A 15500-nucleotide genomic window follows, 5' to 3' on the forward strand; every position below is an offset into this window, starting at 1 on the left:
TATATATATATATAAATTGAGAAAATATTAATATGGTTTATAAACTTCTGGAAAATACTGTACAGTAAAAAGAGGATGTGTCGAGCGAACTGATCATGAATTTGCACTTACAATGGGCATGATAGTGTCCTTCAAGCTGGTTGGTGGGATTCATGTGCCCTCTAGTGGTGCAATATTGTGCTGCTAATTTTTGTTAGGTTGCAACCAGACAATAGAGCATTCACTTTAGTATTTGTAATCTGTGGCTCGTGATAATCATCAATTCATTTCTGTGTTGCACAGCTTGGTTTAATACAGATGTGCGATAACATTAAATAATACTTGTCGTATTATTTGTAAAATCTTCGGATGTACTTTCTCAGTGACCATGATATTTCCAGATATTTCCAGTTGAGATTAAACATCATTGTTCAGTTGCAGGGCCAAACCAACTCTCATCATTAATCTGAAATGAGAAACAACTACTTATTTCTGTCATTTAACGAATAGTTTACCAAAAATATTCATAAATATATTTTTAAAAAATATATTTTTGGAACTGATTGACCATGGATCTCAATGATCTGAGCCTATACACCTCAGTTTTTGAGTGAACATTCCCAAATGTAACCACAAATAATGCATTTTCCACTCAAAAACTGAGGTGCATAAGCTCAGATCAATGAGTTTCAAACCATTATAAAATACAAAACCTGTGCTAACTGAAAGAAGATTTGGTGATAATATAGAATAATGACAGATATACAAGAAATTTTTAAAAGGCTGATCATTTTTGACAGGGAACACCAGCTCAGGTAAAGGACTTTCAGCACAGTACAATGGATATTTAATTTGGATATTAAACAATTAGATATCACATCATTGCAATAGACAATGCTGAATGACATTAGAGAGGAAGCCAGTTTTCCAACTTTACCGGAAAGTTTTTCTCATAGACTGATTACACTTAGTTTATCTGCTGGAATGCAGCATAAAATCCAGACTTTAACGCATACCCTTCAGTAATGGTGTTTTGATTGCAGATAAAAGCAAAACAAGGTGTGGTGCAGATCATCACACATGGTGGTGCGGTAAAGTTGGTTTTATGTTGGACGATCGTTAGACATTCGATCTTTTCTTCAGCATTCATTTTTATGTAATCGCATAATAGTCATGCTGTATCACGTTCAGATCACATTTAAAAGCAAAATTAATAATAACATTATTCGATTATGTAATTGTTTTAAGCATCAGAAGTGAAAAATTCTTCACAACGACCCCCATTTGGGTACATCAAGTTAGGGAGTGTCTCAAAAGTGCAAAATCCACAATAAACTTGGTTAAAGGCACAATATGTAATTTTCGCCGCTGGAGGGCGTGTATTCAAAATAAACAAAGAAGCAAATGCATAGTTTGATGTGCAGGGACTGAGTGTGGAATCATGGGAGTTGTCGTCTTCATCCCCACAGCCGATACAATCCGACGGGACTCGGGCAGAAATCACACGTACATGAATTAAGTTATTGCTATTTGCAATTGTTCAATTTAAGCAGCGGAGCCATTATTATGCCACAGTCGACTGCTTCCGCTCCTTCCGGTTGTGCATATGTGGGGTAAAGCAGCGCTGTTTTATCATACTAGATACATTTGAAAGTTCCGTTATAATGCTACTCTGTGCGGTCGTCACCGGTCTAATAAAACGCACAACATATTAAAGCGTCTTTGTTGTTTCCATGTTTTCTACAAAACAAAACGGGAAATCGAGGGGTTATGACGTCATTGGCAGGCGACACAATGACACTATAGACACGCTCCGTGTCACTAGTTAAAATTGCTTATTTCTCTGGATTTAAACATTCTTCGAAACATTTGGGATAATGTAAGTACACAAGTCAGCAAAATATATAACACAGTTATAGTGGTTTTTGGATATTTTAATAAAAAAATCGTACATATTGTGCCTTTAAGAAAAACTTTTCCACGCAATTAGTTCAGGTCCATACAACAAGAGTAAAACAAATTCAATTAAACAAATGATGATTTGTTGAACCAGCGTAACATTATTTGTTTAATTTAACTTGTTTTAGACTTGTTTTTTTAATTATTTTTTCAAATATACAAATCTATATAACTTCCTGGTCATGTGACCCGATGATGTCACGCCAGTTGTAATATCTTCACGAAATCCTGACACACACCATATGCGACTTCGATTTTGGAAATATGATTTTGTCTTTTTTTAAATGAATTTTTCAAATATAAAAATGTATATAACCTCCTGGTCATGTGACCTGATGATGTCACAGCAGTTGTAATATCACACAATCCTGACACACATGTCAAGTCAAGACACCTTTATTTATATAGCACTTTATAAATACAGGTTGTGTCAAAGCAGCTTTACGGTGTTAAACAGGAAAAACCTGCGCTGATAATGCTCTTGGACAATAGAAAACAGTCAGTTAAAGTCAGTTAAAGTCAGTTCATTGTTGATTCAGTAATGTCAGTTCTCTTCCAATAGTGTCTGTGCAGTCAAGTCAGCAATATTGCCAGAAATTGTGTCCCCAACTAAACAAGCCAAAGGCGACAGTGGCAAGGAACCAAACCCCATCGGTGACATTAATGGAGAAAAAAACCTTGGGAGAAACCAAACTCAGTTGGGAGCCAGTTCTCCTCTGGCCAGATGAATCCAGCATGGTGTGATTTAATTCCAGGCTGCAACACACGTCAGATTGAGCAGAGGACTCGTCTGGTTCTTGTGGCCATTGGCCGACGAGATCTTCACAGGGGATCTGTCTCTAATCTAGTCTCTTTGTCTAGTTGAAATGGTCTGCGCTGACATTCGGGGCTGTAGAGGTCATCTCTAGGTGCTGATCTGATCTGTGATAGGATGATGGCACCTTGTATGGCTGCCACGGTGTGGAGCTCCTCCTGTTCTTTTGCTGTTTTTGTTTGTTTTGTGTTTAGTCATGTTTTACCAGAGATGAACTACTGAACACAAGGCAACACACACACCAGACAAAATGTTTCCTGTTTTTGATTATTCAGATGCTTTGTTGGATGTTCTAGTCGGAGGGACAGCGGTCCTGTTCAAATGAGGGAAGCATAATTTAGTAATGTAAATATTTTTGTATGAGAAATGTTTGTGAATATAAACCGGCCTTGTGTAACAATATCAGGTCACTTGACTTAAATAATTGTCTAAAAACAGCAAATATATATTCAAAAGAAAAATATATGAATTTACAATGTGTGAAACATGTTTATGAATATAATACAGTGGGTGTGGCAACATGAGGTCACATGACCAGTAAAGTTATATAGATTTGAATATTTCAAAAATTCACCAAAAAATACACAAAATCATATTTCCGAAATCCAAGTCATGTAAGATATGTGTCAGGATTTTGTGAAGATATTACAACTGCTGTGACCTCATCGGGTCACATAAGCAGCAACTTATGTAGGTTTATTTCATTAAGACATTAAGTTTACTTACATATTTATAACAGATATATTAATCATATAAAAGTCTTTATCTATACTTAATCTATTTGCAAACATAAACTACACATGTAAAAGGATGACGTTTTTAGTGTTTTCATGGAATAATGCACATATTTAAAGGCACAATATGTAAGATTTTAGCCCTCGTGAAATCGGGTTTGGATTGGAGGGGCACTTCAATAAGACCGAAAGGACAGCGATTAAATATCTATATATAGTATACATCTATTTTATATCACAATGTTATATGTTATATTTCTAAAATAAAAAGATTGGTTTCTTAAGAATTCTACATTTCTACATACAATTCTCCCTATCCAAAACCCCATTCTCTAATTTGTGTAAAATATAACATTAAAAATAATTTATTTGATGGACTGTAATTACACAATAACTCAAAATAATATAAAAACAACAGCAAGAATATTTCTAAATATTCGTTCTTATTCAGTTCTGGCCAGGACCAGTCTTTCAAATTACTTCATGACTACAGACATGAGAGCGACAGGTCTGTAATCATTAAGTCCAGTGATTTTGGGTTTTTTGGGGACCGGAATGATGGTGGAGCGTTTGAAGCAGCAGGAAACTTCACACAGCTCCAGTGATCTGTTGAAGATCTATGTGAAGATGGGGGCCAGTTGGTCAGCGCAGACTTTTAGACAGGCAGGTGATACACCGTCTGGGCCTGAAGATTTCTGTTTTCTGAAGACCCGTTTGTATGTGTCCACAGACTGTGGGGTGGTGTCATGTACTTGATCTTCCTGACCTGGGTCGTTGGCTGAAAACAGTTTTTTCAGCTTTTCAGAGTAGTTTTTTTTGAGCCACTCTGATCTCCTTTGTGTCACGATCATGGACTTTTAGTTAGTTTTTTCCCCTCATGTTTCACTTGACCTAGGGTGCTTCTCAATTCTTATTTGTGCATCCTCGTTTCCTTTCCTCGCTTCCTTTCCTCACGTCTTAGCTCCACCCCCTTCAGGATCCGAGGGAAGTACGGAAGGTAAAGATGCGAGGATGGAGGATTTGAATCAAGTGAAATTATATATCCTCGCTCCCTTTAGCGTCACTTCATTAGCTGCGCTAAATGGATTTGCCCTTATGTTGTTAAAGTTTGAGTATTTAAGACATTTATAATAAATATTAATAAAGCAATATGCCCTGTTTGAAATATATGACATGCATGGTTTATTTAAACTGCAAAGGTAAAATATAAATTTAAATTATTACAACAGATGTGAAAGGGGAGGAGAATTTATACGTGCTTCAGATTTAGTCATTAAAACACTTCCGGAGGGAAGTAATTTCACAAGAATGAACAAGGAAAACTCCTGCGGCAAGTAGAAAGTTTCAGAGTTTACGAAGAGTGCCTCTAAATTAGGAGAACATCTTCTTCTGAATACCAACCTTCATTTATGTAGAAACATAGTCCACCGCCTCTTGATGTCCACATGGCCAAAAGTTTTGGCAGTGACATAAATTTTGTGTTTTGCAATGTTTGCTGCTTAAGCTGTTGTGGTGTTCATTCACATTGTTTCTAGATTATTGTGAAGAGTGATCAGATGCATTTTAAATAATTGCTAAAAACTTCATTATGAAACTAATTTCATTGTTTTTTTATCCTGACACAAAATGACCAGCTAACAATAATTGACTAATCATATCAGCAGCACATGTGAAAGTGTGAATGAGTACTAGTCAGGTAAAATCACTATCATGATTTTCACATCATACTAATTATATTGTAAGAGCAGACCGATTGCTATAAAAGGAGGGAAGAAGCACTTCCAATCCTTATGTTCTTGTTAGCAATGGTTACCTCCAAAGAAACACATGCAGCCATCATCGCTTTGCATCAAAATGGCCTCACATGCAAGGAAATTGCTACAAAGAATATTGCACCTGAAAGAACCATTTACTGGATCATCAAGAACTTCAAGGAGAGAGGTTTGACTGCAGTGAAGAAGTCTTCAGGACGTCCCAGAGTGTCCAGCAAGCGCCAGGACCGTCTCCTCCTGAGGAGTCAGCTAGGGAATCGTGTCTCCACCAGTGCAGAGCTTGCTTAGGAATGGCAGCAGGTTGGTGTGAGAGCATCTGCACGCACAGTGAGGCCAAGACTTTTGGACAACGGCCTGGTGTCAAGAAGGGCAGCAAAGAAGACACTTCTCTCTAAGAAAAACGTCAAGGACAAACTGAAATTCTGCAGGAAATACAAGGATTGGACAGCAGAAGACTGGTGCAAAGTTATTTTCTCTGATGAAGCTCCCTTCCGACTGTTTGGGACATCTGGAAAATCGATCGTTCAGAGAAGAAAAGGTGAACGCTACCATGAGTCCTGTGACGGGCCAACAGTGAAGCATCCTGAGACCATCCATGTGTCTCTCATAATTCTGCCCAAAAACACTGCCATGAATAAAGAATGGTATCAAAACGTCCTGCAAGAGCGACTTCTTCCAACGATCCATGAGCAATTTGATGATGATCCATGTATTTTCCAGCATGATGGAGCACCATGTTACATAGCAAGAGTGATAAAGATGTGGCTCGAAGATCATTACATTGAAAATTTTGGAGCCATGGCCAGGCAACTCCCCGGATCTGATCATCAGCTAGTACACTCTTAAAAATAAAGGTGCTTCAAAAGGTTCTTCAAGCGATGCAATAGAAGAACCATTTTTGGTTCCGCAAAGAACCATTTAGTCAAAGGTTCTTTAAAGAACCATCTCTTTCTTACCTTTTTATAATCTGAAGAACCTTCTTTTGCCACAAAGAACCTTTTGTGAAACAGAAAGGTTCTTCAGATGTTAAAGGTTCTTTATGGAACCATTTAGACAAAAAGGTTCTTCTATGCCATCGTGAAGTGCCTTTATTTTTAAGAGTGTAGTGAAAGTTAGAAGAACGAGTTAAGGCCACAAGCTGTAGGGATAAAAAATGTGGTGCGTTTCATATTACCAAACGACAAAAGGTCAGTTTTTGGATCCAATTGCAACTCCAAAGCATTTATGAAATGAACCAGTACTGTGGGATGTCATGTTACAATAGCCCTCAGCACTGCAAACATATAGTAGTGGTAAGAATATAGGGTTAGTATCGCTGCAAATGATACTAGTCTAGTTCAAATATCTCTATGAATGCAAATTTACAGTTGCTCTCTGAACGAACTGTACATTTCCACCAAGCTAAGTTAAGTAATTCCTGCACCACAGAAAGTAATTGTAAACATTTTTTTTACTACCTTTACAAATACGCCATTGTCATACACCATTGCTAGAACAAACAGATAAAGCCACAAGCCACTGGGCGAGTCACTGTCGTGGTGTAGGAGTCGATTAGATCATTAATAACACTGTACTATTATGGAAGGATTTAGAAAGTTATATCAGTAACAGAAAATGTGTGTATTTGATTTTGTGATGTATTTGATCTGATTTCAGAATGACATTTTGGAATGTAAAACAATAGTCCTATATTATGCAATTATTTAATTAGGAAATTATAAATAAGAAGCGAATAAATAATAATATTAATAATAATAATAATAAACAAACAGGGTAATTTATCTCCGATTATTTGCTATATCAGGTTTAAAATCTCCACAGACATGTGGATTAACCTGAATGTCTACACTGAGATTGAGCTGTGGTCTGAGTGACCTGTAGATAGCAGACCTGAGGTGCATTGGTGCAATTTCCTTGAAGGTCTTGAAAGCACGTTTCTTGAAAATTCCTTAGCTGCTGTTCAAGGTATTAAAGTCCGGAAGACCAGAATAGCAGAGGTGGCATAAGATGTTATATAGCAGCCTGTGTGCCAACCGTTCACTCCCGCTTGTGTACACATAGCCACAGTTGTTTTCACTATGTAAATACTAGCTGCTGCAGGCCTCATTGAAGTTTGAGGAAGGAAGGGTTTTCACAGCCAGCTTACATTCATCAATTCAAGACTTCAAGTGTACAATAAGGCTGAGTAAAAAAACTGATCTAAGGAGTAAAGTAAATTAGACACTGCAAAATTAAATAAAAAAAGGTAATCATGCACAGCAATAAAAAAAAGAAAAGCAATGAAAAAACATTAAAGAAAAAAACAGACTGTTATGTTGGTCGCATGTCTCTTGATGGCGGTGATAGGCTAAACCAACATGATTTTTTTTTCATTGGCCACTAGCCTGTCATTGGAGTGAGAAGAAAAAAAAGAAGCTATTTAAAAAAATGTTTAACTAGTCAGACCGGTCTTCTGTGATGAATGAGAAGGGAAAGTAACAATTACAGTAGGCTATAGCAGAAAAAAAGACACAGAGGGATAATTATTTTACTTTTGGTATTTTTTGTTGTTTTATGCTGCTTCTGTGATATTGTGTTCAGTGAGTGACAGTTTAATATTTTTTCACTCCGAAGCAACCCTTGTTTGTGGTAGCAAAGATACTCTCAGAGTGCGCGTACAGCTCCTGGCAGAGGTGAGTTTTATTATTATAGCCTACTCATCTGAATGACATATTCATGCTCTTGTAAATGTAGTGCTAACATTTGTAACAAGCCTCTGCGGAGTTGAGGGAGTCTCCGTCAGGTGAAATCGCGTTCGGATCGGAGGGGCACTTCAATAAGACAGAAAGGACACTTTACCATTAGACAGCAGGATGTTTTGCATTTCAACGCTGTACAAACGTGTACGGAAAGTGGCTCCAGATGACAAGGCAACATCTTAAACTAGCCTTAAGTAGTTTACTAGTCTTAGCTGGATTGCCTGCCTGGTCTGTTTTCTGGTTTTAAATGTGTTTGGTCCCATTAAGACCATGTCCTGCAGAGTTTAGCCCCAGCTTGCCTCAACACACCTGACTGGAAGTTTCTATGCCTAGTAGGAGCTTGATTAGCTGCTTCAGGTGTGTTTAATTGGGGTTGGAGCTAAATTCTGCAGGACACCGACCCTCCAGGACCGAGTTTGGGGACCCCTGGTCTGAAAGACCAGCAAAAAAGCTTAGGGTGGTTTACTTGAGGCAGTTTTTTTTCAACAGGGATGTAAAATAAATAGTCTATAAGGTATTAAAAGAGCCTGTGACTGAGGCCATGGGCGTCGCTAGGTCAGTTTTAGGGGGGCTATAGCCTTAAATTTCATATGAAAACGACGGCAGACTTCGATCGGCTCCTCCCCGTCTTTCAGCGCGTTCTTTTTCAATCCACAGAGCGAGAAACAGAGAACAAGGTGTGTGTTTATCGATAGAGCATAATATTTGCATCTGTGCAGTTCTGTTCTTTGTCATAAATACAGTTTACAAAATATCATGCGGAAGCAATAATCGGTTCTTTATCGACTGTAGCCTAAGTTTTCACTGCGTTCGTCACACCATAGCTGTTTGAATGCATATTTTATAAACGATCAGGTTGCCATTTTCATTTGAAAATGTAACTTTCAATATAATACATATTCCAGTGTATGTGGCAAAGAGGTTTGCATACTTGAGCTAAGGAAAGAGGGTTGTACTAGAAATGCAAACAGTAAAATGTTGTGTTTGTACAGTAATAACAGGTTGTGTGAGATCATGAAGACTTGAATTTGGCTTATTCAGTACTCAAATGTTATACCTATGCAATACAGTTGAATACTGCAATAAGTTTAGTGTATGACCCCTATTAATCAAACATGTTTATATATATATATATATATATATATATATATATTATTAGGCTATTATTACACCCTCACTGGGGGCTGAGCCCCCCTAAAATGAAAACCCTAGAATCACCCCTGAGGAGGCCATTTATACTAATTCAAATAATTTAATTTAATATATTTTTAAAAAATGTGTCATTATGACTAAATTAATTCTTTTTTTATTTTCATTATGACTCAGTTATTTTTAAAAATGTTTTATGACTGTAAATTAAATGTTTTTTTTTTTTAATGTGACATTATGGATGCAAATTAATTGTTTTCACCTCGTTTTTCTGTTTGTATTTTCTTTTAGAGACCAAACACTTATTCATCATATGCATGCATGTATATCACTTTTTCTCAAAACAGATAAAGGTACTAAAAACCTCACTGATGTAAGGGAGGAAAAAACACTGATAGGAAATTTGAGAATAAAACCAATTTATAAGCTGATTAAAAATATATATTTTGGACATCATAGCCATGGAGAGGAAGTCATGGTCGTCCCTGATCCTGTGTTTAGTTATATTTGTGATCATGGGCTTGGTGGGATATATACACTTTAAAAAGGAATTGGTGAACAAACTAAAAAATGAAGTAGAGTTCTCAGAGGCAGAGGTGACAGAAAAAGAACTAGATCTGAATAATTACGGTTTAGCAGTTGAACACACACAGAAGGAAATTGACAATGCAGATAAGGAGGTCAAGGAACTTCAGGATGAGGTCGGGAAATTGAACTCTGCTAAGGAGGAAAAGGACAAAGAAGTTAAAGCATGCAAGGACTCAGTGGTGAGTGAATAAAAAAAACTGGTGCATAAAAATTTAGCAAAATTGCATGCCATGTATGTGACATGACAATACGGTATGGTGTTGTAAAGTATTTTCATATTGTTTGATATGGGCTGTGCAAAGCAATGGCACTCAAACTAACAACTGCTGAACTGGCAGTAACCAAACAAGTATACCCAACACCACTGTCAGCCAAATTCAAATCTAATTAAGACTAATTAAATCATTGGTCACGAGCAGTCTTATATATGTATTCATTTATTTGGTTGTTTTGTTGTGGTATCTGCTTTGGCTAATTCTAAAGAAACATGGCATGCTAAGACTAGAGGCGGTGCTTTATGTAACAAATGCTGCAGTTTAGCTCTATTCTGATTTCTTACCATCTGCCTCTGTGTTGTGTTTCATAGGCGGGGTTGAGTAATGATGTTGCAGCCATGGAGAAGGAGAAGAGTGACATTGATGGTATATTTAACTGTGTTTAGCAAGGAAGCCCCAAATATGATATGAACTGAAAATTAAGGCAGCTAAATATTTTCATGTATAGAGACCCACTTATACGGTGTGAAAAATGTATTCTACAAAATTAAACAATTCAAAAATATTTAATATATTAATAATACATATTAATCAAATATATAACAGAATATGAAATTTTTTTAATAACTTCACAAAAGATCTTTAAAATTCCATGTTATTTTTTATTGTCCTGAACAGTATGTTTACATATACTCCACAAGACAAAATAATAACTGATGATCCTGTTTAAAAGTGTACACATCCTTGAATCTTAATACTGTGTACCTGGATGATCCACTACTGTTTTGTGATAGCTATTATCGTGTTGGCTTCTTGAGCATCAGTTAATGTTAAACATTAGTATACTTTAGGTTTAGGTTATAAAAAAAAGGATGAAATTTGAAGACCAACAAAGAAAAGAGATGCTTATAGTTCTCTCTCTTGATCTTTTGAGGTAAAAAGACTAAATGGAATGAAGAAATTAATGGCCTTAAGCAGAAGCTCCAGGACCACAGTCCAGTCTGTGACTATGTGAAGACCACTGCAGAAGACCTTAAGAAAGATCCTACCATAAAGTGAGTTTTCAAAGAATGTCTTTCTTCTGATTAGATATGAATGCACTCATGATATGAAAACTCGTCACAAACATAAATGATCTTGATTGATCTTGAGCTCAGAGTTTGAATTCATTTTAATACCTGTATGTTCTTTTTTTTTTGTTACAGGGAACTTTGCCCTCAAATTCAAATTGTAGTTAAAGCATAACGGAAAGAAATCCAGCAGTCTGAATTCAAGACAGCATTCTATAGCAGGATTAAACAGATTATTTCATTGAAAAAGTCTTTTCTCAAGGGAAAGTCTAATCAGATCAGTGTAATTTGTAACTGGTTAGCAACCATTCGACAGCTTTGAAATGGTGGATTTATACATTCCCTCAAGGAACTGCATGGACCATCTGCATCTCTACAGTAGCCCTTATGATGTAACCTTAAAAATGGTTTTATAAATACATTTATTTTTTCTCTATTATAAATTGGTTGTTATATTATTGCTGAACTGTAAACTGCTTTGATTAAGGTATATGGAGACTCTCCACAGAATGGTGAAGACTACATTATTTTGCAGTCTGTTTTATTGTGGGTCTTAAAAACATTGGATATAAAATGAAAGCATGCATACATTTTGATTAAACATGATAGTTGCTTCAATATCAATTTTTACGTTTGCATCTTCATCATTGCTTTGAGATATGGATTTTGGAAAAGAAAACATTGCTCAGTGGATGCCATGATAGTGTTTATACGGTCATATACTTTATATCACAACATGTTGCTTTATTGCACATATATTACTAAAAGAAAAAATATCTGTTTCTTAAGAATTCTACTTCTGTACTTATTACTTATTCCCTATCCAAAACCCTATTCCCTGTCTGTGTAAAGTATAACATTACAAATTATTTATATAATGGAATACAAATCAAAATATTGCAAATATTCGTTTTAGTTGGATTCTGATGCTAATGTCACACAAATGCAGGTGATGAACTGAGGGACACATGGAGAAGCTGTAGTTAAGAGTTACAACTTGGTAACAGAAAATTTTTGGTGTGTGTGTGCTTTAGCTGAGGCCAAATTGCTGCATCGTGTTTCATGCCAAAGGGTGTTGGAGAGACTCTTTTTAATATAACTTTAATAAAAGAAGTCCGCCACTGACTGATTTCAGAGATATTAGAGGCTAATAACTTGCTTAACTTAACTTAATAGGCCTATATTCATTCCAATTACCAAAATAACAAAAAATACAATTCAATATAGCTTGTTACGTATTTTCTACAAAATGTTTTTATATGCTGATGTTTGCGTCTCTATCACTCCCTCATACAGCTCAGACAAACAAACCCTCTCATTCTAACCACCTATTCTTTGCTGCCATCTAATGTACAAGAACGAGAAAAGCCAGTGAATTTTTCATTGTGATGTGACAAACCACACCTGAGAATCAACAAAAGGAACAAATATGTGATTGCTTCCTTTGGATGATTTTCTTAATCTCTGTCAGAAGGCTCCTTTTGTTATTTTTGATGTTCAATCCCGCTTTCTCCAGTAGTTCCTCGATCAGGTCACTGGAGTAGGGACCTTGAAAGGTCGTATATTTATGCTTCAAACGTTTAATTTCAGCTATTAAAACAGACATTTTAGAACATTTGTGAGCATTCATGTTTGGCTTTTATGCATGATATGATTATAAAATTCTTAATCTTGACTATTAATATAAACTATATTCATTTATACATTATTAAACATAGAAATGATTATTATTAAACATTGAACAATCATTAAGCAATAGCTGGACATTACCTTTATCGTCACAATTCACAATGTTGAAAAGAGGAATATGAATTACAGCCGGTGCATTGTGGCCTTCAAACACATAAAAGTCCTTTGGAGCAGATTTCTCTTCTTTTGACATTTTAGGAACTTCAGGGAAGTCAATGTGTAGTCTTTTGCACATTTTAGCTGTTTCTGTTAGTGACTATGAATTTAAACAGCATAATAGATTATGTATGTGTAGAAGGAGGGAATATTATTAGTAAATATGCACTATGCAGGTTAATAAGAAAAAAACGTACGCAGTTAATTCACCTCAAATGGGTCATTTTCACTGAAATCGAGTGAAACGATGAGATCAATGTGTCTCTCTCTCCTCAGCAATGGTAAAAAAGGTGAGTTGATGGCAATCCCAGCATCAACATATTGCCTTATTGTCTCTCCACAGACAGAAGGAGAAACCTCCGCCGCTGGAATGATGATAAAATGTTTTAAAATTCTTTTTCATTTAAAACAGTTACAATATAAGAAATTTGAAGGTACTACAAATATCCAAGAGATGAAACTTCCACTCTAAACCTTAAATGTACTACACTGTAAAAAAATGACAGTGAATTTAATGGTAAAATACTGTAAAAATGCTACAGTAAAAACCTGTTAAATGGTTAACGGTAAATTCCCCTACTATATACGGTGAAAAACTGTATTGGACATTACATGTATTGGACATAAATTATACGGTAGTTTTTGGAAGTGAAAAATGCCGTATAATTTACAGTGAATAACCGTAAATTGACATTCCCAGAATTCCCTGCGTTACATTTCAAATTTGATGTTGTTTTGTTGAAATAACTGTTTCTTCTTAGTTTTTTCTTATCGGTTTTGTATATTAGGGTTGTGTGTTACACCTAATGTTGTTAAATGAATGTTTATTGCATTATTTCAGTTTCATGTGTGTTACCATGATGGTGTTTAGTGTTTGTGTGAATGAAACTGTGCACCTTCTATAAATGTTATTATTTAAAAGCTGCTTGTGATGGGCTTTGGTTCATCATGTGACTTTCTCATCACCACCTGCATTTGGTGGTTATCAGTGTATTACAAAGGTACAAAACAGATTTCAGTACTTCAATAAGGTTGGTATATTAACATTATATCAGTTAATGAAATTACGGTATTTAACTGTAAATTTAAGTTAAAACCTAAAACGTTGCTACCGTATTTTTTACGGTAAAATTCCGGCAACCACAGCTGCCGTTTTTTTACCATAACTTTTACGGAATTTTTTTTACAGTGTAGTACAGTAAGTCTATGGCCATTTAGATATGTAATGCCAGTATTACAAATGTCACTGAATTCAATGTGCTGTACTCAATAATATACTGTTTTCATTTATTAAATAATTATTTTACTCACCTGTCATGTTGTGCAGAAAATTGTATGTTGTGCCCCAGACCCAGCAAACTACTAACTCAATGCATTTAGCAATGTTCTCCCATATCCTATTGCCTATATTAAGAGAATGATTACAAAACATAATGGGTCCCTTTCTTCTTATCAGCATAAGAAAATAACTAATTAAGCTGGCTTTTCTTACTCCTCTGATCACAATATCTAGTATAGAAATAAATTACAAAATAGATTACAATTAAAGTGGGTTTTGAATCCCAGATTATGCATAAAAGAAAAACTCACATGTCAGATTCCAGGATGTCTGCAGGTCACATATATATAGTGTGTATTCCTTAACGGTCTTCTTGTTAATTTTTTTCGACATGGTGAACAAGTTCTCATGTTTATCTTGCTGCAGATTTCCTGAAATATATAGAATAATTAGATCATGCACTGAATAGCACACATCACCTACAGTCTTCATTCAGGTAACAAAATGTGTTTAAATTTTACAATATATCATTCAAAGCAGCCTGTTATTACTCCTATGCTTAGCTTAAATCTATTAGTAATGTGATGGATACCTCTCAGTAAGTCGTTCAGGACTGTAATATGAGATGAAGGATCCTCCTCTCTTAAAACCAGACGATTCACTTCCACAAGATTCAAAAGCACTTGGCCAGCCTCGTCAGCATGTGGAGGGCTGAGGGAGCGAATGTCTGTTTGTTTTATGTCTGAAGACGCATAGTCACCCATCATGTCTAACTCACCCGAAATTAAATCTAAAAAGAACAGGTATCTTTATGTTTTGCAACATCACAGAAATACATTTTAAAAAGTGTCATTTATTTATTGGTTTATTTAATAGGGACCATGCATATTCATGAACATTGTTGTATAAGTATACACCATGTAAATATGCCAGAATTAGTAAAAATAACTACTTTTCATCTGCAGTCCCTAGGCAGGTAACAAAACTAACATAAAAACAGCCAACAATAATACAACATTCATTCACTATAAATGAAAAGATACACATAATGGTGACATATACATTGACAACAAACAATAAAACAAAACAGAAATACAAGACATTGTTTATCCACCTCTATACTACATTCAATTTAACAGTGAAAGTGTATGGGTGATAAATGTGTGACAATTAAAAATGAATACATCTCTGGTTTTCTAGAAGCCACTGTTTTAAGTGAGTTTTAAAGGTGTTGAATGTAGGACACTCTCTTATTGGGAGGGGCAAACTATTCCAGAGTTTACCGCCTATTATTGACAATACGTTTTGTCCAAAAGTGGTACGCCTAAATGGTATCACACAGTCCCCATTTACAGAGG

The 15500-nt window shown here is 35.6% G+C and overlaps 1 protein-coding gene across 1 annotated transcript in view; it reads right to left on the reverse strand.

Annotated features, from left to right (window-relative positions):
* Nucleotides 1-12418: 12418 nt before the first annotated feature.
* LOC107599554 (cytosolic phospholipase A2 gamma) overlaps nucleotides 12419-15500 on the reverse strand; it is a 7661-nt gene continuing 4579 nt past the window's right edge. Inside the window, exons 9-14 of the mRNA XM_016291191.1 lie at nucleotides 14735-14932; nucleotides 14454-14573; nucleotides 14175-14267; nucleotides 13074-13228; nucleotides 12789-12963; nucleotides 12419-12608 (exon numbers count right to left, since the gene is read on the reverse strand). Of these exons, the coding sequence (XP_016146677.1) occupies nucleotides 12430-12608; nucleotides 12789-12963; nucleotides 13074-13228; nucleotides 14175-14267; nucleotides 14454-14573; nucleotides 14735-14932 (920 nt within the window). The 3' untranslated portion in view covers nucleotides 12419-12429. The remainder of the gene's footprint in view (nucleotides 12609-12788; nucleotides 12964-13073; nucleotides 13229-14174; nucleotides 14268-14453; nucleotides 14574-14734; nucleotides 14933-15500) is intronic.

Source organism: Sinocyclocheilus grahami, unplaced genomic scaffold, assembly GCF_001515645.1.
Source record: "Sinocyclocheilus grahami isolate Dianchi unplaced genomic scaffold, SAMN03320097.WGS_v1.1 scaffold268.1, whole genome shotgun sequence".
NCBI classification, from domain to species: Eukaryota; Metazoa; Chordata; class Actinopteri; order Cypriniformes; family Cyprinidae; genus Sinocyclocheilus; species Sinocyclocheilus grahami.